This window comes from Panthera onca, chromosome B3 (genome assembly GCF_046562875.1).
Source record: "Panthera onca isolate mPanOnc1 chromosome B3, mPanOnc1 haplotype 2, whole genome shotgun sequence".
NCBI classification, from domain to species: domain Eukaryota; kingdom Metazoa; phylum Chordata; class Mammalia; order Carnivora; family Felidae; genus Panthera; species Panthera onca.
The window spans coordinates 84484823-84511807 of NC_138344.1; the positions used below are offsets into that span (position 1 = coordinate 84484823).

At 34.3% G+C, this 26985-nt stretch overlaps 1 protein-coding gene across 6 annotated transcripts in view; it reads right to left on the bottom strand.

Moving 5' to 3' along the window:
• Window positions 1-26985, bottom strand: part of RALGAPA1 (Ral GTPase activating protein catalytic subunit alpha 1) — a 263713-nt gene that overhangs the window by 109443 nt on the left and 127285 nt on the right. For all 6 annotated transcript variants that reach the window (XM_060619520.3, XM_060619522.3, XM_060619525.3 and 3 more), the window contains 9 exons: window positions 22285-22437; window positions 19538-19731; window positions 19205-19303; window positions 18289-18444; window positions 16732-16860; window positions 13836-13961; window positions 10981-11039; window positions 7310-7418; window positions 5942-6052 (listed from right to left, as the gene is read on the bottom strand). In XM_060619520.3, coding sequence (XP_060475503.2) covers window positions 5942-6052; window positions 7310-7418; window positions 10981-11039; window positions 13836-13961; window positions 16732-16860; window positions 18289-18444; window positions 19205-19303; window positions 19538-19731; window positions 22285-22437 — 1136 coding nt within the window. The remainder of the gene's footprint in view (window positions 1-5941; window positions 6053-7309; window positions 7419-10980; window positions 11040-13835; window positions 13962-16731; window positions 16861-18288; window positions 18445-19204; window positions 19304-19537; window positions 19732-22284; window positions 22438-26985) is intronic.

Sequence of the window (26985 nt, forward strand, 5' to 3'; positions counted from 1 at the left end):
TCCTAAATACATTAACAATGTTATTTCAAAGTAATTTTTAAATAGGTAAGCTTTTCAAGTATACTTAACTATCAATCATTTAAAATCCCCATGTATATAGAACCAAAATTATATAAACTGTCAACTATAAATGGATTTCTTACAAATTCAATTCATGAATCAATATAAACACACATATATGTTAACAGAAAATAAGAGGATATAGATAAGCAAAAATATTTATAAAAAACATCTGCAATCATATCACTCAAGAAATCTATTCTGCTTATGAAATTAGTTATAGAAGGAACGTACTTCAACATAATGAAGACCTTATACAACAAGCTCATAGCTAAAGTCATACTCAATGGTGAAAAGTTAAAAGTTTTCCTCTAAGATCAGGAATAAGACAAGGATGCCCACAACTGTGCTTTTTATTCGGCATAATACCTGAAGTCCTACCATAGCAATTAGGGAAGAAAAAGAATTAAAAGGCACCCAAATCTCAAAAGAAGAAGTAAAATTATTTGTTTGCAAATGACATCATCTTATATTCAGGAAACCCTAAACATTCCACCAAAAAAGTGTCAGAACTAATAAATGAATTCAGTAAAGTTTCAGGATACAAAATTAATATATAAAAATCAGTTGCATTTCTATATACTAACAATGAACTATCAGAAAAAGAAATTGAGAAAATATCCAATTTACAGTAGCATCAAAATAAAATACGTAGGACTAAATATAACCATGGAGGTAAAAGATCTATACAGTGAAAACTATAAAACACAGATCAACAAAGCTGAAGAAGATACAAATAAATGGAAAGATATCCCATGTTATAGACTGGAAGAACTGGATCAACTGTTCATACTATTCAAAGTGATCTAAGATTCAATGTAATCTCTATTAAATTCCAATGGCATTTTTCTTAGAAAAAGAAAAAAACTGGAGCGCCTGGGTGGCTCAGTCGGTTGAGCATCTGACTTCGGCTCAGGTCATGATCTTGCAGTCTGTGAGTTTGAGCCCTGTGTTGGGCTCTGTGCTGACAGCTCGGAGCCTGGAGCCTGTTTCAGATTCTGTGTCTCCCTCTCTCTCTCTGACCCTCCCCCGTTCATGCTCTCTCTCTGTCTCAAAAATAAATAAATGTTAAAAAAAAATTTAAAAAAAAGAAAAAGAAAAAACTACCCTAAATTTTATATGGAACCATAGAAAACCCCAAAGAACCTAAGTGTTCTTGAGGAACAACAAAACTAGAGGCATCATACTTCCTGATTTTGAGCTATATTATAAAGCTACAGTAATCAGAACAGTACTGACAGTAAGGTACTGACATAAAAACAGGCACATCGATCAGTGGATCAGAATAGAGAGCCTAGGACAGAGGCACTAGCCACACACTTACAGTCAACTAATCTTTGACAAGGGCCCCAAGAGTATACAAAGGTGAAAGGACAGTATCTTCAATAAATGGTGCTAAGAAAACTGGATATCCACATACAAAAAGATGAAACTGGACCCCTATATTACACCACTCACAAAAATTAACTTGAAATGGATCAAAGACTTAAATTTAAACTCCTAGAAGAAACCATAAAACTCCTAGAAGAAAACATTGGGAAAATATTCTTGACATTGGTCTTGGCAGTGATTTCTTGGATAAGACAAAAGCACAGACACCAAAAGCTGAAATAAACAAGTAGGACCACATCAAACTAAAGAGTTTCTGCACAGCAAAGTAAACAATAAATTGAAAGGGCAACTGATGAAACGGGGGAAAATATTTGAAAACCATGTTTCTGGATAAGGGACTAATATATAAAATATATGAAGAGCTCATACAACTCAATAACAAAAAAGGAAATAATCCAATTTAAAAATGGGCAAAGGACCTGAATAAACTTTTTCCAAAGAAGACATTCAAATGGTTAATAGGTATATAAAAAGGTGCTCAATATCACTAATCACAAGGAAAATGCAAATCAAAACCACAATGAGATATCACCTTACATCTGTTGTAATAGCTGTTTTCAAAAAGAGAGGAAATAACACATGTTGGCAAGGATGTGGAGATAAGAAAACCGATATACGTTGTTGGCAGGAATCTGAACTGGTACAGTCTTTATAGAAAACAGTATGGAAGTTCCTCAGAATATTAAAAATAGAACTACCATATGATCCAGTAATCCTTCTCCTGACTGTATATCTAAAGAAATGAAATGGGTATCTCAAAGAGATCCCTCAACACTCATGTTCACTGCAGTATTATTCACAATAGCAAAGATACAGAAACAATCTAAATAAGTGTCCTACAATGAATAAATGAATACAAAAAATCTATGTATATATACACACAATGGAATATTAATGTTCAGTCATAAAAAAGGAAATCTTGCCATTTGTGACAACATAGATGAAACTGGAAGGCATTATCATAAGTGACATAAGCCAAAGACAAATACTGTATGGTATCACTTATATGTGGAATCTTTAAAAAAAACAAAAACAAAAACAAAAAACCCAACTAACTAACCAACCAACCAAGTAAACAAAAACCGCTGATTTCATAAAAATAGAGAATAGAATAGTGGTGGCCAGAGGCTGGGAAGAGAAGAGGGAAATGGGGAAATATAGGTCAAAGGGCATAAATTTTCAGTTTTACTATAAAAAGGGTAAGTTCTGAGGATCTAATGTACAGCATGGTGACTATAGTTAATCATACACTGAATATCTAGGAGTTGCTAAGAGTAGACTTTAAGCATTCTCACCATAAAAAACAAAACAAAAAACAGTTAACTATGTGAGATAATAGATGTGTTAATTATCTTTACCTTAGTAATCATTCCATAATTATCAAATCATCACGCTGTATACTTTTATTATTTTTTTTTAATGTTTATTTTTGAGAGAGAGAGTGACAGACCACGAGCAGGGGAGGGGCAGACAGAGAGGGAAACAGAATCTGAAGCAGGCTCCAGGTTCTGAGCTGTCAGCACACAGCCCGATGCGGGGCTCAAACCCACAAACTGGGAGATCGTGACCTGGGCCGAAGTTGGATACTTAACCAACTAAGCCACCCAGGTGCCCCTCGCTATATACTTTAAATATATACAATTATATTTGTCGATTATTCCTCAATAAAGTTGGAGGGAAAAAAAATAAAGAAATCTACTCTAAGGGTGCCTGGCTGACTCAGTCAGTAGAGCATGTGACTCTTGATCTTGAGGTTGAGTTCACGCCCCATGTTGGGTGTAGACATTACTTAAAGAAAAAGAAATCTACTCTCTTGTCTTTCCAGACATTTCTGTGTACGTGTGTGTGTGTAGATAAATAAATGCTTTAAAAAAATTTATAATCTGGCTTTTTAAATTAACATGTACACTAAGCTGTGTAATGAATAAATTTGATAAAAAATATGAAATAATAAAAAATTATTAAAAGAAGGCAAAATATTCACATATAGTGTTATTTAACCTGGAAATTTTTTGATCTCATTAAACTTTTTTATGTGCATGTTAAAAATGTATAGGGGTAAGTTTATTTTTATTGTATGCTATTATATTTTCATAAGTTATTGCTTCAATGCATCAAGTAGAAATGTAAATGTACTTTACACAGTAAAAGGCTTTTATTTGCTAATAGAATGTAGAATATTAGATACATCCACTTAATATTGGTACTGGAACTGGCTGGGCTTCTATTCATAACTATGCAAACAAGTAAACATTAGTGAAATGCTCCACTATTTTGGGATTTCACTTCTCCATTCAACTAGAAGTGGAATATAATAACTCTTCATGTTTATCTGTAGCCATTGACCCCTATAATGTTTAATGAAGCAATCTGAAAAAATTCTGCATACTTAAGAAGTACTTAGGTGAGTATTAATAATATATAAACTGATAAAGAAAATAAGGGAAAGGATTTGCAGACTTTCAAATGAAAAAAAGAAAAATCTGCTTAAAGAATGATCTTAATTTTCAGGGGCGCCTGGGTGGCTCAGTCAGTTAAGCCTCCGACTTCGGCTCAGGTCATGATCTCACGGCTCATTTGAGCCCCGTACTGGGCTCTGTGCTGACAGCTCAGAGCCTGGAGCCTGCTTCTGATTGTGTCTCCCTTTCTCTCTGACCCTCCCCTGCTCACACTCTCTTTCTCTCAAAAATAAATAAAAGTTTAAAAAAATTTTTTTAAATGACCTTAATTTTCAAACAGAATAATCAACCTTAAAGGTTAAAATCTTCAAACGTTTTAATACTAACATACATTGCATTCACATTTATACCCAGTAATCATGTCCTGCATAATTATAATAGCTGCAGCCAACATTGATTAAAATTAATGCTTCATAATTTTAAGGCAAAAAGTTCTAAGCTGTTTGATATGTTTTCTCATTTAGTCTTCAGAGCAACTCTGTGAGCTAGATATTTTTATCACAAATGTAAAGAAAATGTAAAAATATAAAGAAAATGTAAAGATAAAGAAAACGTGAGTTCAGAGAGCCAAGTAACTTGTTCGTAGTTACAAAGTTAGTAAATGGTTGAATCAGGGGTTAGTTAAACCAGGAACGTCTAATCCTCAAACCTAACTTCCTAACCATAATACTACATATTTTCAACTCAACAGATACCCACTGAACATATTCTACATGAAAATCACCCTAGGCATAAAAAATAATAAAGAAGAAAAATGCCCTTGTCTTAGCGGGCATTTTTGAATTTGTACACAAATATATTTTGTGCTGAAATAGAGGTTGGCAAAATGGTTGAGCCAGAAAAGCCTGGACTTAAAATCTTACACACTTGGGTATGAACTATTTCTACCCTGCTAGCTTGTGACTTCATATAGTTACTAAATCCTCAGTTCTCTCGTGTTAAATAAAGGTGGTGGGAGGCAAATAACAGTCTACCTCAAAAGACTTAAGAATTAAATGAGATAATTTATGAAAAAGTGGCTGGTATAGCGACTGGTACATAACAGGTGCTTAATAAATATTAATTGTTATATTTCCTAAAAAATTTATTAGAATATGAAGATAAGATAGATAAACTCTGGCTGGAAAGAAGAGATAAAGATTCTTATTTTTTGAGGAGATGGTACTAAACCAATCACTGAAAGATGAAGGGAGGATAAAAGAAGTAGAACATTTCAGGTAGGAAGAGCCAAGGTATGTTCAGGAGATAGTAAGTCGACTCAACTATGTGGGCAACAGGATACTTCAAAGGAATCTCTACATAATTTTAAAAAGATAGGCTGAGGCCTCATCTGAAGGCTTCAAATTCCCAGATAAAGAACATGGGTCTTATTTTATAGGCAAAGGAAAACCACTCAGAGATATTGCTGAGTTTTGTTTTTTTCAGGTAGGTGTCAGAGTCATGTGAATGTGAAATGACGACTTGGAGGGGAAGACCTCAGAAGCCAGGGGACTAGTCAGAAGGCTACAACAGCATCTCAAGAAAGAAATAATGAAACAGGTCAGGTATTGTATAAAGTATAGGAGGTCAGGTGTTGCAGGAAGCATTGGAGACACAAAATTAAAATTAAAAAATAATTTTTCAAAAACAAATTTCATCTATGATTAGCTGAATAGGAAAGAAAAGGGATGAATCAAAATAATGTCCTGGTTCTGGTAACTGGAGGGGTGCTATGTTTTCTCACCTAAGAGAGGGAATGAAGCAGAATATACATTAATAAAGATGATGGCAATTATCAATTTGCATGTAGCATTTAAAACCAAGAACAGAGTCTCCTAACATAAAATACAAAAGGACTGTCATGAACTTTGATATCTAAAACCAAAACCAAAACCAAAACCAAAACCAAAAACCAAAAACCAAAAAAACCAGCCTGGGTTGCCATTATTTAGCCATGCAAAATTTAAAGAAATTATTAAATAATTTTATATTTCAAGGTATCCAAATCTAAAGGTTTTTTAACAGGGTCATAATAAATGAGAAATACTTACTTGAATAATTTTCAAGGGAGAATCAGGTTGGTAAATCTGAAGTCTAGGTACATAATGAACCAGCATGTGAAGCATGTTACAAGCTACATGGGCTACTGTTTTATTGGTAAACTGTAATAACAACAACAACAAATTATTCATTAATGCATTAGTTGCTGAAAAACTTTAAATTTCATACCTGTTTCTTTTTTTACTCTAAATTTGTGTATTAAAATACTATTAAGAGGATAAATATATAGTTGCAAAATAAGAATTCACAATATATTCCAAAAACACAATTAACTTTATTTTTGATTTTGAGTGTTTGTCTCCATTAAAGTTTTATTTCATTTTCCCTCACCTAAATTTCTGCAACAGCCTGTAATCTTTTCAGTCTTTTCTCCATTCCAATCTGTTCCCCATTCCAATCAACTCCACACAATATTTTCAAATTAATCTTCTAAAGAACTGCTCTGATGCTCACATTCTTTATGCTTAAAGTTCTCAGATGACTCCCGAACGGCATAAAGTCAAACTTGTTATGCTCAGCTTTTTATGACCACATGTCCCCCACTCTTCAAGCCCTAACCAAATGTCTCCTATTTCCAAAGTCTTCTCTAACACCCAAGTAAAAGTTGATGTTTCCTCTGACCTCAATCCGCATTTTACATGCACTATTCATTTGGTTCTCTCAGCTTTTTGTTTTATTACTCTTATTTTAATCTCTCCAGTCATCATATTATTAACTTTTGAATCTAGTTTTTATAATTTTTTTTCATTCTAATATCCCTCAATCTGACCAGCAAAGCACCTCAAATATAGTACATACTATGACACAAATATTTGTCATATAAGTAATATTTGTACTTTTTATGTTTACATTCTATATAGAAAGTGCATTACAAGTTTTAAGACAAAAATAATATCATGCATACTTTCCCAAGCAAAAATTTACTCATTCACACTCTCCAAATAATTAGGTTATTATTTTTTAACAAATCTTACTCTTGTTAGTTACAAAGAGACCATTTAACTTGAATAATAAAGCCAAATCATGCAACAGCTCAAGAATTCAGGAAGTAATAAGGACTGAAGAGTAACTTACAAAAATAATGATTAGGAAAATATAAATGACCTTACAAATTAAATGACATAAAAAGCTGAGATAAAATTGGTGATCACCACAATACCCTACATTCAAGAGTAGGACCACTCAAGGAAAAAGTCAAGATCAAGGAAATAATGTGTTAACAAATGAATAATAATAAAATGTAACATTTAATAAATGTCTTATCCTATAAAGACATAAGATATAATAAACACTTGGAGAAAAAGTCATGCATTCTATATCAATATATTCCACTAAATAGGTTCTTTTTTTTTTTTTACCTTTAAGGAAACACAAATTACATTCAGAGCTTCCTTAATTTGAGGATGATGAGACTCATGGACTAGTTCTTCACAAATCCAAATACCTAAACTGCACAGTGCTACACATCTGCAAAAAAGGCAACCAACAATGATGTAAATAAAAGTGCATGAGACTTGAAATGAAATGAAACCACCACCCCAACCAAAATACCAAAACAAACCATCCTATAAAGAACATGCACTGTTTAAATGAATCAATTTTTACTCTGTATATTAGCTCTTCTTAGCAAGAGAAAGTAGGAGGAAAGCACATGGCTCCAAACTAAAAGCCTAATTTTCAAATATAATTTGCTAACAATCTCATAGGCGGGAATAACACACAGGATCTTTTTAACAAACCTATATTAATAAATTGATACTGCCATAAAGCGTCCCAAACAAATATGTAACCTGCTTTCAAAAAAGGAAAGTGTGATTTTGTTGACAGCACCCAATGAACTTCAGCGAAAACATGAAGCTGCTGGGTCAAAGATTATTTTCATAACCCTTAAATCTAACATAGCCAGCTATAAATTCTTTAAAACAAATTGGCAATACAAATAAAATTCATATGTTTTATAAAGAGATTCCAAAAGAAACAGAATTTGCATAATTTTTTCTATCCCCTAATGTCTTGTGAAACTTCATTTCCCTACTTCGACTGAGTTTCAGCTTGAAGGGACTTATTAGATGATCAGAATCAGTAAAAGAATCAGTAAAAATTCCATTAGTGTGTTCAAGTATAAGCTTCTGATGAAGCACATATTGGTTCCCTCAACTCCTTAAAAAGTCAACTCATTCTAGTATTCTGCTATACTTGGCATGTCCTGATACTGACATTCTTTTCTCTTTTTTTAAAGTTTATTTATTTATTTTGAGAGGGCAAGCAAGAGCACGCACACACAAGTGGGGTAAGGGCAGAGAGAGAGGGAGAGAGAGAATCCCAAGCAAGATCTGTGCAGAACATGGAGCGTGACACAGGGCTCGATCTCACAACCTTGAGATCATGACCTTAGCCGACATCAAGAGTCAGATGCTTAACTGACTGAGCCACCCAGGTGTCCCCCTCCCCATGATGATATCCTTAACATTTTTTCAGTAGAATGCTAAATTTCAGAACAATTCAATGCAGAAATTGTTTTCTTCCTGAACACAGATGATCAGAAGTTAAGTGTCTTCTTTCGGTTTATCATAGTGTTAATGCTAATAAATTATTTACTATCAAAAGTACCAAAGGATGCCTGGATGGCTCAGTCAGTTGAGTGTCAGACCTCAGTTCAGGTCATGATCAGGTTTGTGGGTTCGAGTCTCACACTGGGCTCTCTGCTCTTAGCGCAGGGCCTGCTTCAGATCCTGTCTCTCTCTACCTCTTCCCCACCTGCACACTATCTCAAAAAAATAAATAAACATTAAAAAAAAAAACTACCATAAAGTCTTCTAAGCGAAGTCTACTGCTTTATTTCTTCCCTACTGTTTCCCACCTATAAATATTCTAGATCTAAATAACCAAGTTTCAGGTTTAGCAGTGGGAAGCACTGTAATCCTACAGTAATAATAAACTCCATGAATGCAGCTAATTAACACAGACCAGAAGTAAAATGCTTAACAGACATTTTTATAATTGAGGGGTAAGATCAAATTTGTGTGTGCATGTGTGGGTGTGTGTATGTTTGTGTGTTTCCTACATTCTTCAAGATATTCAAATAATTTAGATTATTCCCAGTATGGCTCAAGTCTGTGCTCCTGGTCAGATTTGGGGGTCTTCTAAGACCTCACATTCCTGAAAGGAAAGCAAGTTTAGAAAATACTTATATTCAACTTTTGGGATTTCCCTATACTCTCAAGACAAGCTAATGTGTTAATGATTCCCAGGTCTACTTCCGGGCAGCTATGTTTTAGGCTTCAATGCTCTTTCACTTGAGAGGCAACACAGTTTAAAAAGGAAAAAAAAAAAAAAAGGCAGAAGATCTAGGATCTGAAGATCGAAGTTCAAATCTGGTTCTGTCACTTATTACTTATATATCTGATACGGCTCTGAAGACAAAATGCCAGAGTTGCAATCATGGGTCTGTCATTTCTGGATGATAGGGCAGATTATTTAAATTCTCTGGGCTCCCATCTATAAAAAAATCAGATAAAAACTGCACATATGTCCTAGAAATGTTGCAAAGATTAAATGAGGTAATAAGGTGTTCAGAACAGTGCCTAGCACGGAATAAATGTTAGTTTTCTAAGCCATCAGTTTTTTGCTAGTAAAGTTGGAAGAATAATGATTCCAGTAATTTCTTAGAATTGTGATGAGGATTAAGTGGAACAATTTGACAGGAAAATCCTTATAAACTTAAAAGGTTATCATTATTAATCATTAGCATAGCAAATGTTAAAGAAATAATATTGATAATAATCACATTTGGGGTTAAGGCTACCAGAAATGAAAATATGGGAATAATGGAAAGACAATGTCATTTTCTGGAGTAGTTGTCCAGTATTAAAATGAAACTAATGTAAAATAAGAATTTATTCAAAGAGATTTGTTTCTAGTTAAACTTGGCTATTAAGAAAAATATCCAACTGCATTAAAGGCTAGAGCTATGTCTCATTTAAGCAAACTGCTCATTTTACATTAATTCTAGTTGCTGTTAAAAGGTTTAAATTGCAATTAGAATCCAAATGGGCAAAGCCATAATCCATATTTTTTAGAACCTTGGGTCAAAAAAATGTGCAGATGTTAGGAAAAGAGGAAGCATTCCAGACATGTAGGTCAGAATAGTAAACGCAGACTACTACTGAGGCTAATTACATAGTATTAGAATTAGCTCCAAGAAATAGAAAATATAAATTAATGATATTTTTGAGAAAAGAAGGAACATGGTGTGTTATTGGTATCCTGCTGATTTAAATCTCCATCTTTCTGGAAAGGTCTAGTAAAACAGAGAAAATGACAGTTTTCACTTCTTAACAAGATGTTTAGAAGGGAAAACATTCTAAAGTCTTTTTATATTCTATTTTTAAAAAATACCCTGATAAAATATTTATAAATTTTCCTATTTTTTTCTACATTAAAAATATTTCCTTTGAATTCAACTTAAAAAATATTCATTGGGTAATTACTAGTACATTACAAAGTATTGCATAAGAGATAGTGACAAATAAAATCTGAAGGGAAAGCAAAATGTACTTGAATAAAATTAAATCATTTTAGATATAGAAGGTAAAGGCACTGAACAAGGTGACCAGGATTTTATTTTTTTAAGATTTTTTTTTTTTAATGTTTACTTATTTTTGAGAGAGAGAGAGAAGCAGAGAGAGGGAGACACAGAATCTGAAGCAGACTTCAGGCTCAGAGCTGTCAGCACAGAGCCCGATGCAGGCCTCGAACTCACAAACTGTGAGATCATGACCCGAACCAAAGTGAAATGCTTAACTGAACGAGCTACCCAGGTGCCCCTAGGATTTTATTAATGAAGGAAGGTTTGTATTCAAATCATGAAAAGAGTAAGTATTTAATAATATAAATAATTTAGATTTATAATTCAAAACAGCTTTTGTGTATTTGAAACAATCTGGACTGCTGAATAATTCAATCAACTTCTACAATAAGATTCCAAAAACAGAATAGCTATGTCAAGTCTTAAGGATATCTGACCTACCGTGCAGGGCCAGAGGGCTCATCTCTTGCTGAGCTTAATACAGTTTTGATTATAAGTTCCTAGGATAAAGGAAGAAATAATGGTAATGACTAAAATTTCATTCATTCATCCATTCAACAAGTATTTATTAAATGGCCACTATGAACCCAGACACTGTGCCAGGTGCTAGGGATACAATAAGGAAATAAAAGTCTTTGTTCTCACCCATATACTTTTAATACAGTCTAATATTATTCATAAAATTAGCTAAATAAATAAAACAATGGTATGGTCTGAATGTTTATGTCCCCCCAAAATTCTTATGTTAAAATCCTAACCCCCAAAGATGATGGCATTAGGAGGTGCTTATTAGGTCATGAGGATGGAGACTTTATGAATGGAATTAATGCTCTTATGAAAGAGACCACCACAGAACTCTCTAACTCCTTCTACTCTGTGAAGACACAGTGAGAAGGTGCCAGCTATACACCAGCGAGAGAGCCCTCACCAGAGTACAGCTTTGCTGGAGCCTTGATCTTGGACATCTCAGCCATCAGAACTATGAGGAATAAATTTATGTCATTTATAAGCAACCCAGTCGGTACTATTTTTTTTTTTTTTGTGGTAGTATCTTGTTAGAGCAGCACAAACAAATTAAAACAAATTATTTCTGAAATTTATAACCAAATACATATGTTCGAAAAAAGAATCCTTTTTTCCTGATTAGAAGAGTAATAAAAAGCTCACTATAATGAAAAAAGATTTAATTGCTCAAAAGTATGAACATCGTTTCAAAACTCTGAGAAATATTCATTTAAAAGCAAGCTTCTTCTTTTTGATAATTTGTAAAACATGATAGTATGTGAGTTTGGGGATAAGTGCTAAATAATAGTTAAAATTACGTAAATGAATAAAACATTCAAAAGGCAGAATAAAGAGAAAGTCATTATCTAAAGAGGATCTTGTAACAAGTTTATGTTTAGCAAGCAGGGAAAGAAAACCAGTCTATTAAGGAGTCACAGAATATTTAGAGAAGCAAGAAGAAAATCAAGATAGATCTGTGCAACATAAGTCAAAATTGAAGAGATTTCGGAAGTCAGGAACATCAACACTGGGCCAGTACTATAGTGGCTAAGGAAAGGAAAACAAGAATGCCATTAGGTTTGATGATTAAGAATCTATTTGTTCCTTTTTTTCAAAAATAATCATTCATTCATTCATTCATATATTCAAAAAGCACTTATCAGCTACACAGATTGTAAGCTCCTTAAGAGTAGTAAACTACTTATCTTTGTAAACTTAGCATCTAGCCCAGTGGCTGGCAATTAATAGATACTTGAAAGCTATCCATTTAAGCCCAAGAGCTTTCTATGTCTTAGATCCTGTCTTAAATGCTGGAAAGAAACAGATGGTTAAGACAACAGTATCTCAACTTTAACTTCAGAAAGTCACAGAAGACTTCACAAAAGGGTCTTAGGTAAATAGGATTTTGACAAATGATCAAGGTCAAAGATTATGTTTGAGTGATTAAGAGAGACAAGAAGAAGAAACCAGGTCTATATAATGATGTTTTAGGCAGAAAGAAATGGGTTTTCAAAGGCACAGAATCGAAAAACAGCATGGTATGTCCCATGTGGCTATATGGCTACAGTTTAGAGTACGCAGGGAGTGGTTTTCAGTGAAAATGTGAAAACTACATATGACCACTGTGGCATGTAACTTTCCCTTAAATCTTCACTTTTCTGAATGAGAATAATTATCATTTTCTTAGGCTTTTTGCTTTCTTCATCATTAACAGAATTAGCTTTTATTTTGGAAATACCCATTCCCCAAAGTTTGATTTTTTTAATCATTTCAGCCATTACTACCTATATACAATGGCCAGAAGTGAACAAGTCCACTCTGAAATGCAGATCATATGTAGTAAGCTAGGCTAATCCCTAACAAACTTAAAAACTACTACCTATCCCTGACCTTCAGGATCTTCTGAAAATATAAGAAACCAAAAATATGACATCTCTGAAGACCAAAAGTATAGTTTTTATTAATTGTCATTGTAAATCTGCACTGACCTAATGCAATTTTATGTGTGGCTGAAAGTCACTTGTTTAACAAATGTTTCAGGAGTCTCAGATGCCAAGCAGCCTATTAAACTCTGAGGATACAGCAGTAAATAGGACCTTTTACTAGGTAAATAGGATCTACTGTGGTGTTTGTCTCAAGTATAAACTAAACACTAAATAAGTAATTACAGATGTTATAAATGTTGTAAAGAGAAATATGGGTGGCATGAAAAATACATGCAGAACTCCTGACAAAAACTGGATTGAAAAACTTTCAGAGAAAACCAAAGTTAAAAAAAAAATTATCAGCATGACTTCTGAGGAGCTATGAGGCCTCAGATACATAAGATCCCCACCCCAATTCCACACTTTCCTACAGCAAAACAGAATATTTCCATTACATTGTTTGATACATCACATTGGGAAATTACGAGAGAGAGAGAGAGAGAGAGAGAGAGAGAGAGAGAGAGTCAAATTTGCAGGTTTAGTACCATCTCAATCTTAGGAGCCTTAGAAGTAGCCTACTATCTGTGTCATAGGATGTTTCAATAAATGTTCAGTGAGGGAATAAAAGAATCCTATGATATTGGCATATGAATGGATTCAATAATGAGAAAACATTTCCAAAGAAGTTATCAGCACAAAAAAGGCTATGCTCCTAACAGACATTCTAGCTTTGTGTCTGATGGGTATAGCTGGCTAACGTTCTTTAACGATTATGTGGATTTCTAAAGGAGAAGAACACAAATTTTATCAAACATACATTACTTAAAAAGTCATTTAAATACTAAAAATTCGCAACTGATTTCTTACCTTAACATCTGTAAACTGAGACATGGCAATATCAGGAATGTTGGGATGGAGAGCAGGGAGTTCACAATATAAGTTAGGAAAACAAACCAAGGATCCCAGAAGAACTTGTGCTTCCACTCTTGGTGCCTATGTATCAGATTTTTTAAATCTTTAAAATGTATTTGACTATGTCATTAAATTACCAGAAAATTACTTCATGACCTAACCACAGTACAAAGAGAAGTGAGAGCATAAGACACAATTAAAAACGAAAGGAGCAACACAAAAAGATTGAGGTTTTCACCCATACTTTGCACATAAACTACTGCTATTCTCAGTAAATGAAGAGCTCTCCTTACGAACAGCAAATTAAGCAGAAATCAGCTACACTTAATGGGACTGCAAATAAGAATATAGCTTAGCTGACAGCATAAATTTACTCTAATTTTGAGAAAAAATATACATACTTTCATTTTAAAGGCAACGCACACAACAAAACATAGTGTACTAATGAGCAGATGACTCAATGTCACTAGATTATATTTGTTACTACCTAAGGATAAAAGTAAGGATAAAAACATTAATTGTATCTTCAAGAAATAGGCACTAGTCTAGACGGTTTTTATAATGTTATGCCAAGTGAAAAAAGCATTGCCTATAGTACTTAACTAAAAACAAAGTAAGAATTTATGGTTGGCCTGCAGATGAAGGTAACTTTTCCTCTTTTTCTTAGCTATATATATATTAAGCCATTTCTGAAGTATCAGCACTGAACATTTCTTTCTTTTTTTAAAAGTTTATTTACTTATTTTGAGAGACAGAGACAGTGGGGGTGGCAGAGGGGCAGAGAGAGTGGGAGACAGAGAATCTGAAGCAGTCTCTGTGCTGTCAGTGTGGACCCCAACTTGGGGCTCGAACTCATGAAACCATTAGATCAGGATGTGAGCCAAAACCAAGAGTCAGACACTTAACCGACTGAGCCACTTAGGTGCCCCAGCACTGAACATTTCTTTTTCTTCTTCTACCTTCTTGCACGCCCACCAACACCCACTTACTAATATATTTCTTTGCTTACTAAAATACCTATGAATTGAATTATATGTTTAATAATACCAAAAAAAAATGCTTTAAAAATTTGCTAGAAACATAATCCTTCTATTTACATAAAACAAGACACTATCTTCCACAGGATCTCCTTATGTTTCTAATTGTTTTAATAGAGGCAGTGGAGTGGTACTATTATGATTATCAACAAAACAACTCATTTCCATATTTAAAAAAAAATCCTTATTTGCAGATAAAAGACAATACCATAAAGGGGTAGGGCAAGCTTGTAGCCACCATCCCAATTTAAAATTATCTGTAGGTACACCTGGCTGGCTCAGTCAGTAGAACATGTGACTCTTGATCTTGGGGTTATAAATTCAAGCCCCTCATTGGGTGTAGAGATTACTTAAAAAATTAAAGTCTCTAAATAAAAAAAAATTAGTTATAAAAATGAAACTGATAAAAAACGCAATATTTAATTTAAAAAAAGAGATTAGCTAAGGGTTTTTGTTGAAAGTTGGGTAAGGTAACTGAGAATGTTCAAGTATGTGGATATAATGGGAGCATACTTATAATGTGACTATAATTAATGAAGGTAAAACCTAATTAGTTATTTTGTAAACTGCCTGGCAGAGGGAGAAAAGGGGCTTCCTGTTAAGGGAAGGAAGATGATGTGTATGGGATCTAAAATGGAATCCAAAGAGGAAGATTTAGACTATGTATCTTCAACATCATCCAGAGGAAAAGACTGACCTTAAACTTTTATGATGAGATGAGGTGTCAGGTTTGATTCCTGTAATGATTTGTTTTCCTATGCAGTTTTTCTCAACAAGTGTTCCTCATATGAACCACACAAACAGAAAATAACTATTTTTAAAAATTTTCCCAAGGATGTTACAGAACTAGTATCCTTCTAGATGCACAGGAGGTAAATTTAATCACATAAAATGGATTCCTAAGGACATCAGGGTTTAATTCTCCCACAGAATCTTTTTTTTTTTTAATTTTTTAATGTTTATTTTTGAGGGGGAGGGGCAGAGACAGAGAGAGAGGGAGACAGAGAATCTAAAGCAGGCTCCGTGCTGTCAATGTAAAGCCCAATGTGGGGCTCAAACTCATAAACTGAGATCATGACTTGAGCTGAAGTCGGACACTCAACCAACTGAGCCACCCAGGTGCCACTCTCCTGCACAACCTTAAAGAAGTGCAGGAAACGTGCTGACTAGTCATCTAGAATAATTGGTCTACTGAACAGTAATTGTTTTCATAGTAAATTTGATCATGCCACTCCTTGCGTAAAATCCCTCAATGTTTGCTCATTCTTTCCTGAGGATAAAATCTAACCTCTCTAGCACTATAAACCAGCTACTGTCTTCCTCTTTAGTTTACCTCTGCTACATAAATATGGACGTGTTCCAACTATACCAGTTACTTGGCATTGTCTCCATAGTTCCGTAACTGTTATGAAAAATCCTCACATGTTTTTCAGAGTTTAGAGTTTACTCCTAGAGCATATTTCTGGATTATCTCATCTGTTTCTTCTCTTTTGCTATGGCCCACTGCCCTTTCTTTAGTTTCTTCCCTGCCTCTACTTGTTTCCATAGACTTCTTCAATTTTAAATTTTGTTTTGCTTATCAGATTTTAATCCCTTTTTATAGCTCCTGTGTCAGTTCCATCAACTAATTTTAGTACTTTCTTATACTTCAAATTTTACTTAAAAAAATAAAAGCAATTTCAATTAAACTGTAAGTTTTCCTCATCATCAGCTTGTTAAATTTACTAACAAGGGCTCCTTCTCTGTTGCTTTGTTAGTCGAGCCTATTTAACCACAGTCTGTTATATTATAAAGAACAGGAAATAAAAACTTACGTTGAGAAAAGCTGAAGAAGCCACTCTACCAGCTGCTACAATAAAATCCATAATAAGCATTGTGGCACCAGGCAAACCAAGTGAAAAAAACTGAGGTGAGCAGTGCTTGATGATTGTATTGACAATATCCTTAGAAGTAAGAAAAGAAGGGGAAAAGAGTTTCATAAATTAATCTTGGGTATCAGCTAATCAATACCCTTAAAAATAGATAACATATGAAATAATAAAACAGGCAATTACTATACACTGCCTAACTGGAAAGACTAATTTTAATTCTTCTAAATAATCCATGCTTGGTATTATATTGTCAAAGCAAAATAAACTTAAAACATATTTGTTTAACTGACATCAATACAGCATTCCCCCCCCCCCCCCCCCCCCACACACACACACACTAGACAGCAAGATGGAAGGCTTTTTGCTTCAGGGGTTGAAAATATAAGGCTCAAGTGTTATAAAACTGAACTGCAGAGTAGTTCCTTCTCTCATCCATTTGCTTCCATATGATATCTCTGATCTTTAAAATTGCATAACCTATTATGTGGCAACTGGAGATGTTCTCTTTATGAGATCAACTGAAGTCCTTTGATGAAAAATATCCAGCCTTTGGAATTTACCATGAGGATGCAGTGTTTTACACTGTATTACTCAATCTGATTTATCTTAAACAAAAGGTCTCTTTGTCAATAACTAAGATCGTCATTTTGTTTGAGACATGTTTATAAGGTAGAACACTGTAATTATTTCAAATTAATGCAGGTAGTATTTTCGCTTTTCAGGAGGAGAGACATAACTACTTCTTTCAATATTAATTTAATGATCTTTAAATCAACTGCAAGTGAAATTTAACCACATTATGATAAAAATGTTTCATTACTATGACTTACAACCTCCCACAGTTTTTTGTGATTATTTCTGGTTTTGTTTTTTTTTTTTTTTTTTTCCAGTTTTATGGCCAGGATCAAGACCCTTGAAATAATGTTCTACAGTCAAATTTTTTACTTTCTAATGTAATGATTATATTGATACAAATGCCAAGTCAATATAATTGTCACTGTGCTAATACAATCTATGGAAATAAGAAAATGTGATGGGCTAGCTCTTAGAGAAGAAAAATCCTCTATTTCACTACTAGATGAGCATATCCACATGCCTCTAGTGCCAATTATTAAGTAACAATTACAAAACACCCAAGAATAAGTACGTTAGGACATTAAAATAAGATGTAGTCAGTCTAAGCAAAAGATGGTTTAATACTTTAAACAAGCAAACTAGTTGTTACAACATTAGAGGAAAGATACATTTAATAATCAAATCAATCCCCTAATTAATAGCTTTTCAACTATGTTTAGGAAAGACACATTTAATAATCAAGTCAATCCCCTAACATAACAGCTTTTCAACTATGTCTTAAGAACAAATGAGGTTACAAAATCAAAGACACTTATAAATAAATGACTACATAAGACTATTTTTAATTCTAGACCTTAAAAGAGTTAAATAATCAAGAATCAAAGGTAAACTTATAAAGCAATTGGTTATAAAGTATATATTTACCTGATCAATATGAAGTAATCCACAATGCATTATATTGTAGAAATGTGTTAGAAAATCTCTATTTGGAGAAACATCTTGTCTTCTTTTCATTGTATTACAAATAAGTTTGTAAGCATGTAATTTACCTTGTTTATATTTATCAGTCAACATGGTTGCCTACAATTTAAAGATGTTGATTTTAATACTCAGATACTGTTAAAGTGATACAGCAAGCAATATATTTGCTTTCATTTATTTTTATGTTGGCCCAATTTCTTAATGAATTGAAATATCAGGATTACTGAAACTATTGTTATCATTAAAATGATACAACATAGGTTATGAATAACCACACACTGTTTCATTTAGGAAAATGCACCAAACGTATCAAATGACACTTAAAAAAATTAAAACTTCAAAAGTAGGGGTGCCTGGGTGGCTCAGCTGGTTAAACATCTGACTCTTGGTTTTGGCTCAGGGCATGATCTCATGGTTTGTGAGATCGAACCCCACATTGGGCTCTGTGCTGATAGCATGGGGCCTGCTTGGGATTCTCTCTCTCTCCCTCTCTCTTCCTCTGTCTCTGCCCCTCCCCTGCTCACGCTTTCTCTCTCAAAATAAATAAACTTAAAAACTAAAACAATGAAAGTACACAGCATATTCTTTGATATAAATTCGAGATTTATACTTCACTAAAATACAGTTAAAACATAATTTTCTATATTCACTTTTGTTTTATTAAATAAAAATGATGCACCAGTATAATAATTACGCTATGCCCGTTTTCCTCTCTATATAACCCGTAATGAATGACAAGTCACAAACCAAGTGTTCTAGAAAACTATACAAAAGTTAAAGAATCAAATGTTTAAAACAGATTACATATGATTTATTAAATGAAACTTTTAAATTATAGATTTTTATATATTAAGCTTACCTTGAAAAGCCAAGGTGTAAGAATTCTCAGTGGAGGAATCAAAACTGGTGGTGAAGGGGAGGTCAGGTTATCAGTTGAAATGCCAAGATTATCTCTAATCTGTAATTTTCAAATAAAATGCAACAAATCTATGAAAACTGTTCTTCCAGTTTGTTTTAGCTTAAACTTGAGTTCAAGTCCAATTTCTATCACTAACTATATATTTAAACATGGTTCAGTGACTTTACCCTGCCAGGAACTAGTTTATAGTAAGGAGGTTGGGGGAGGGGGGAGGGGCAATGTGGTCTAAGGCTTCTACGAATTCTTAAACTTTTCTTTTTTTCTTTTTTTTACCTTAGCTAGATTTTGCCAAAGCTCACAGAGGTAATCAAAAACTTGGGCATGTATTTCAGGATCCATAATAGCGTTGACATCTCCCAAAATGCCTAGCATTCTTCGCCACATTACAGTAGCAACATCAGCATGCCATCCTGTGAGTGTACCCCCTGCCATCACACTACAACATTCAGATGGAAATTCACTGATTTCTATAAAATAAACCAATACGTTGGTGTTAGTAATTTTTCTAAAGAATCACAAAAACAAGAAAGACTCAAATTAACAATCTTAAATATCTATAAAAGCAAATTTTTAAAATGTCAATAGGCACTAGTGTTATTTTTTCCTAATAAGATCAAAACCTCACCAGTTCGTGATTCCATATTATGGCAATAATTACTTATTCAATGGAACTTGTACTAGGATTTATCTAAGGAGGAAATGATGCTGATAGAGAAGTATATGGTTGACATAAAGATCATATTTGTAAGTACATACTCTCTCTTTATCAAATGACTACTTCAGGTTGTATCATCAAATTAATAGAAGATCGCAGGCTGAAAGCAGATCTTGTAGGAAGTCTTCATAAGCCTATTTCTTTGTACTTAAAACTTCCAAACAAATGTATTTCTATATTTCAAAACTAAATCAGGCTTAGCATTAAAAGGGATATTACTGTTATTATGTGATGTCACACAAATTATTTAATAACCTAATGCTATACTTCTCACTATGAAATAGATGGTTTAGCTAAATATCATTATAGGTCTCCTCCAACTTAAAAAACACCCATTATTCTATTCAGTGTATATAACAGAAAAGGCGAAATCATTACTAAGATTATTCCTACTTGATAATATCTCAGTGTACTCATAATTTACAAGTTCATTCTTAATAATATGCACATCCTTTATGCCTAAGTTTAACTTTTTTTTCTCTTTCTACATAAAGTATACAATGATTGTATTATAAAAAAGTTACTAGTCTTTCATAATAATAAAAAATAACCATCTGGTGTAAGCTCATTGAAATAAAAGAAAAAAAAAACACTGTAGTTTTAACCATCACTGTTAACATCTCCCTACTCTATGGAACCTTCACAATATGGTGAGAAATCAACTGATTTGTCTCTAACTTATCCCTCTCAAAAACAAAATTTTAAATAATTGCAAAGCCAGCAACAATGTGTGATCCTCCTTTGAATCCTGAATTGGGCTGGTAGTGGTGTGGTGTAGCTATAAAAGATATTCCTACTGAAACAACTGGGGAAATTTGACTTTGGATTAAAAACTGCAGTAATGGGGGCACCTGTGTGGTTCAGTCAGTTAAGCATCCCACTTTGGCTCAGGTCATGATCTCACCATTCCTGAGTTTGAGCCCCACAATGGGACTCTGTGCTGACAGCTCAGAGCCTGAAGACTATTTCAGATTCTTGTCTCCCTCTCTTTCTCTACCTCTCCCCCACTCATGTTCTCTCTCTTTCTCTCCCTCCGTCTCTCTCAAAAATAAACAAACATTAAAAAAAAATTGCAGTGATGTTTCAATGTTAAATATGCTGAATGTGACCATTACAATGTGGTTATACAGGAAACACTAAAGTGTTTAGGTGTAAAGGGTCTAAAATTTGCAATTCACTACTAAATAGCTCAAGAAAGACAAACAGAAAGAAAGAAAGAAACAGAGAAAGACAGAAATAAGACAGAAAGACAGACAGAAAGGCAAGAAGGCAGGAAGGAAAGAAGAAAGAAAGGAGGAAAGAAAGAAAGAAAAGTGGCACGCCTGGGTGGCTCAGTCAGTTAAGCTTCCAACTCTTGATTTCTGCTCAGGTCATGATATCAGAGTCGTGATATCAACCAAGCCATGCATCTGGCTCTGCTCTGGGTGTGGAGGCTGCTTGGGATTTTCTCTCTCCTTCTCCCTCTGATCCTCCCCAACTTACGTGGAAATAAAAGGGGGGTGGGGGATGGCAGGGTTGTTTTTGTGCACGTGTGTATGTAGATACAGAGATAAGGTGGTAAAATATTAACAACTGGTGAATTCATCTAAAGGCTTAATGTGTATTCATTTTACTAGTCTTGTAACTTTTCTATAAGTTAGAAATTTTTTCCCACTGTTGGGGAAAGAGACTAAAAGCAAGGATGAACTAAAAACTGCATGCCAAAAGGAGGAAAGAAAAGGCCAAAATAATCCAGAAATCAGACCATAAGGGTTATGTAATTGCAAGATAAATGCATATTATGAGAATGAGTACCTTAAAACTATAAGGCCAGAAGTTATAGAGAGTAAATGTACTGCAGCACCAATGAAAACTGGCATTTTATATTATTCATTGTTTTGGGCATAATTGCAAAATGACGTTTTATCCTGATCCTTGTTACATTATTTAAGACTCAGCAGAAATAACTTTTATTAAAACTTGCAGTTTCTAAGGTTTCCTAGTCACTTTTTAACATTTACTTAAAAATACTTCCTGCTTTAGGAAATGGCATAATATCAATAAATGATAATTTAACACACAAAAATAATGCAATCACTAATGCCAGGATTGTAGTCAACTATAATAATACAACAAATATTAGACTATAAATATTTTTAAGAGCAAGAAAAAATGTTAAGTAACAAATTTCCAAAAGACTCACAAAAGTTCAGAAGACTTATAATAATACTCTATCTAATCAAAAGTTTAAGATGTCTAAATTAAGATCTCCTAAGACAAATGCCCTGAAAGGAAAAATAGCAAATATCTAATTTTCAAATATTGCCTAGGTCATCTGGCGTCTGAAGAACAGAATGGTGGAGCTTCTCATCAAGCTGCAGATCTTTCTGTTCCATGTGATCTATATTCAGTGTGGAAGGAGAAGGCGTCTGTGACCTGGATCCCAGAGCTGAATGGACTGGAGAAGCACTTTCTGAACCTGTAAATATAATTTCATAAACTTACCATAAAGAGAATATTCAATACTCTCTACCTAAGATGTAATGCTTAAAATCCCAATAAGATACAACTGAGAAGCATCAAAGGCCAAAGAGGTAAAGAAAATCATAATACTGTACACGATTTTGTATCTAGGGGTCTCATTTGATTTCTTCCAGGGTACTAGAATGGAATCAGAACTGGGTATAGCAGTTAATAGAAGCCATCTGTGAAAGTGATAATGTCCATTCCTGATGCAGCTAGAGAAACTCTAGTACCCACTGCTACTCTATTTCACTTACTTCAGACCTGGGGCTATTCCTGAGAAGAACTTGCTCTGCATGGCTCTATATGCTACTATCATTGCTAGCCTGGTTTATGGTGGTCCCTGATGGTCCCCAGTCGTCAATCTCCCTCTTACCCCTATTCCTTCCTCCCAGTCCATTCTTCATAAGGCAGCAAAAAGATCTAAAAATTAATCAGATGTTACTTCCTTACTTAAAATATTCTATGGCTCTTTACTGGCCATAGGATAAGCCCCAGCTTATTAGTGGGTTTTCCAGTCTTTCTTCAACTTTCTGATCACTCCATAATTCCCCCGTTACTTTTAAGTTCTAGCCACAGAGCTAGCCTTTTCCACATGTTTTTCCTTTGCATGGAGCCATAATCCTGTTCTTATACGTCTGGTTAACTTCTTTTTATTTTTCAGGTCTTACTTTAGACACTTCTTCCTGAGAAGCCTACCCACTGTTGACCTACCCAGTGTGAATAAGGAGTCTCTGCCATATGCACTTGTACTTCCCCATTATACGACTTATAACACTGACTTGAAACACACTGTTTAGTTTTAAATATCTTCACTAATGCAGAAACTCTGTAAAAACAGGGACTGTATCTACATTATATACTGAAGTATTGCCAGTGCCTAGTGTAGTGTCTGGTACATAGCAGAAACTCATGTTTATTTAAATTATGTATAGCATAAATTAATACTTATTTAACACTTTGTGGTGGTTGTAGTGAGGTGATGCTACTACCAAGCAAGCCGCTAAAATATCAGGACCTTTCAACAGAAAATTAATAAAGAAAGATCAGCCTTAAATGACAGATTAGACCAGATGGACTTAACTCATATGTTCAGAACATTCTATCCACAGGAGCAGAATACATTTTCTTCTCAAGTGTACATGGAACATTCTCCAGGATAGATCACATGTTAGGTCTTACAAGTCTTACTAAATTCAACAAGACTGAAATCATTTCAGACCACAACAATATGAAACTAGAAATCAACTACCAGAAGAAAACTAGAAAAACTACAAATACAGAGATTAAATGTTTCCAAATACCGACAAAGTGAGTGAAAAATTAAAGGAAAAATTAAAAAATACATAGAAGCAAATGAAAACAGAAATATGACATACCAATATCTATGGAATGCAGCAAAAATGGTTCTAAGAGGGAAGGTCATAGCAATATAGGTCTACCTCAAGGAAAGAGAAATCTCAAGTAAACAATTTAATTTCATACCTAGGCAAACTAGAGAAAAAAAAGGGACAAAACCCAAAGTTAGTAGAAGAGAAGAAATAATAAAGATCAGAACAGAAATAAATGAAATAGAGACTAAAAAGACAATAAAAGAGATCAATGAAACTAAGAGCTGGTTCTCTGAAAAGATAAAAATGACCTAAACGCATAAGAAAAGAAAGAAAACACATTACAACCAATACCACAGAAATACAACCTAGAGGAAACGGATGAATTCCTAGAAATTTATAATCTTCCAAGACTGAATCATGAAGAAACAGAAATCTGAATGGACCAATCACTAGTGAGGGGATTGAATCCAAAATCAAAAATCTCCCAATGAACAAAAGTCCAGGACCACACAGCTTCATTCATGAATTCTCCCAAACATTGAAAGAATACTTAACACCCATCCCTCTTAAACTCTTCCATGTATTGAAGAGGAAAAAACTTTCAAACTCATTTTACGAGGCCAGTTTTATCCTCATACCACAACCAAACAAGGACATCACAAAAAAAAGAAAATTATAGGGGCGTCTGGGTGGCTCAGTCAGTTAAGCGACTGACTTCGGCTCAGGTCATGATCTCACGGTTTTTGAGTTCGAGGCCCGCATTAGGCTCTGTGCTAACAACTCAGAGCCTGGAGCCTGCTTCTGATTCTGTGTCTTCCTCTCTCTCTGCCCCTCCCTCTGCTTGCAGTCTGCCCCCCTGTCTCTCAAAAATAAATAAACATTAAAAAAAAAAAAAAAAGAAAGATAATTATAGGCCAATATCCCTAATAAACCCAGATGCAAAAATCCTCAACAAAATATCAATAAACTGAGTTAAAACAACACATAAAAACAATCATACACCATGATCAAGTGAGATTTATTCCAGGGAGACAAACATGGTTCAATATCCATAAATTGACCAATGTGATACACATTAACAAAAGATAAAAATTATATGATTATTCCCAAAGCAATCTACATATTCAATGCAATCCCTATCAAAGTAATACCAGCATTCTTCACAGAGCTGGAACAAATAATGCTACAATTTGTATGGAACCAGAAAAGACCCCAAATAGCCAAAGCAATCTTGAAAAACCAAAGCTGGAGGCCTCAAAATTCCAGACTTCAAGCTATACTACAAAGCTGTAATCATCAAGACAGTATGGTACTGGCACAAGAACAGACACTCAGATCAATGGAACAGAAGAGAGAACCCAGAAATGGACCCACAAACACATGGCCAACTCATCTTTGACAAAGCAGGAAAGAATATCCAATGGAATAAAGACAGTCTCTTCAGCAAGTGGTGCTGAGAAAACTGGACAGCGACATGCAGAAGAATGGATCTGGACCAGTTTCCTACACCATACACAGAAATAAACTCAAAATGGATGAAAGACCTAAATGTAAGACAGGAAGCCATCAAAATCCTAGAGGAGAAAGCAGGCAAAAACCTCCTTAATCCTGGCCGCAGCAACTTCTTACTCAACACGTCTTCGGAGGCAAGGGAAACAAAAGCAAAAATGAACTACTGGGACATCAAAATAAAAAGCTTCTGCACAGTGAAGGAAACAATCAGCAAAACTAAAAGGCAACCGACAGAATGGGAGAAGATATTTGCAAATGACATATCAGATAAAGGGTTAGTATCCAAAATCTATACAGAACTTATCAAACTCAACACCCAAAAAACAAATAATCCAGTGAAGACATGGGCAAAAGACATGAATAGACACTTCTCCAAGAAGACATCCAGATGGCCAACCGACACGTGAAAAAATGCTCAACATCACTCATCATCAGGGAAATACAAATCAAAACCACAATAAGATACCACCTTACATCCCTCAGAATGGCTAACATTAACAACTCAGGCAACAACAGATTTTGGCAAGGATGCAGAGAAAGAGGATCTCTTTTGCATTGTTGGTGGGAATGCAAGTTGGTGCAGCCACTCTGGAAAACAGTATGGAGGTTCCTCAAAAAACTAAAAATAGAACTACCCTACGATTGCACTACTAGGCATTTATCCACAGGATACAGGTGTGCTGTTTTGAAGGGACACATGCACCCTCATGTTTATAGCAGCACTCTCAACAATAGCCAAAGTATGGAAAGAGCCCAAATATCCATCAATAGATGAATGGATAAAGAAGATGTGGTATATATACACAATGGAGTATTACTCGGCAATCAAAAAGAATGAAATCTTGCCATTTGCCACTATGTGAATGGAACTGGAGGGTATTATGCTAAGTGAAATTAGTCAGAGAAAGACAAATATCATATGACTTCACTCCTATGAGGACTTTAAGAGACAAAACAGATGAACATAAGGGAAGGGAAACAAAAATAATATAAAAACAGGGAGGGGGGCAAAACAGAAGAGACTCATAAATATGGAGAACAAACTGAGGGTTACTGGAGGGACTGTGGGAGGGGATATGGGCTAAATGGGTAAGGGGCATTAAGGAATCTACTCCTGAAATCACTGTTTCACTATATGCTAACTAATTTGGATGTAAATTAAAAAAAAAAAAATTAAATTTAAAAAATTATATGATTATTTCAGTAAAGTATCTGAACAAACTTCAACACCCATTGATGATAAAAACCTTTCAACAAACTAGGTATAAAGGGAAGGTACCTCAATATGATAATAAAGGTCATATATGACAAACGAGCATCATATTCCATGGTGAAAACGTGAAAGCTTTTCCTCTAAGATCGGGAACAAGACAAAGATGCCTTTGTCTTTTATTCAACAAAGTATTGGAAGTCCTAGCCAGAGCAATTAGGTAAAAAGAAAAAAAAAAAAATAACTGGCACACAAACTGGAAAGGAAGAATTAAAACTGTCACTCCATGCAGATTGCATATACGAAGCCCTTAAGATTCTACCGAAAAACTGTTAGAATAAATGAATTCAGAAAATGGCAGAATACAAAATATGTTTTTAAAAAAAATATGTGTTTCTATACACTAATAATGAACCATTAAAAACAGAAATAAAGGGGTGCCTGGGTG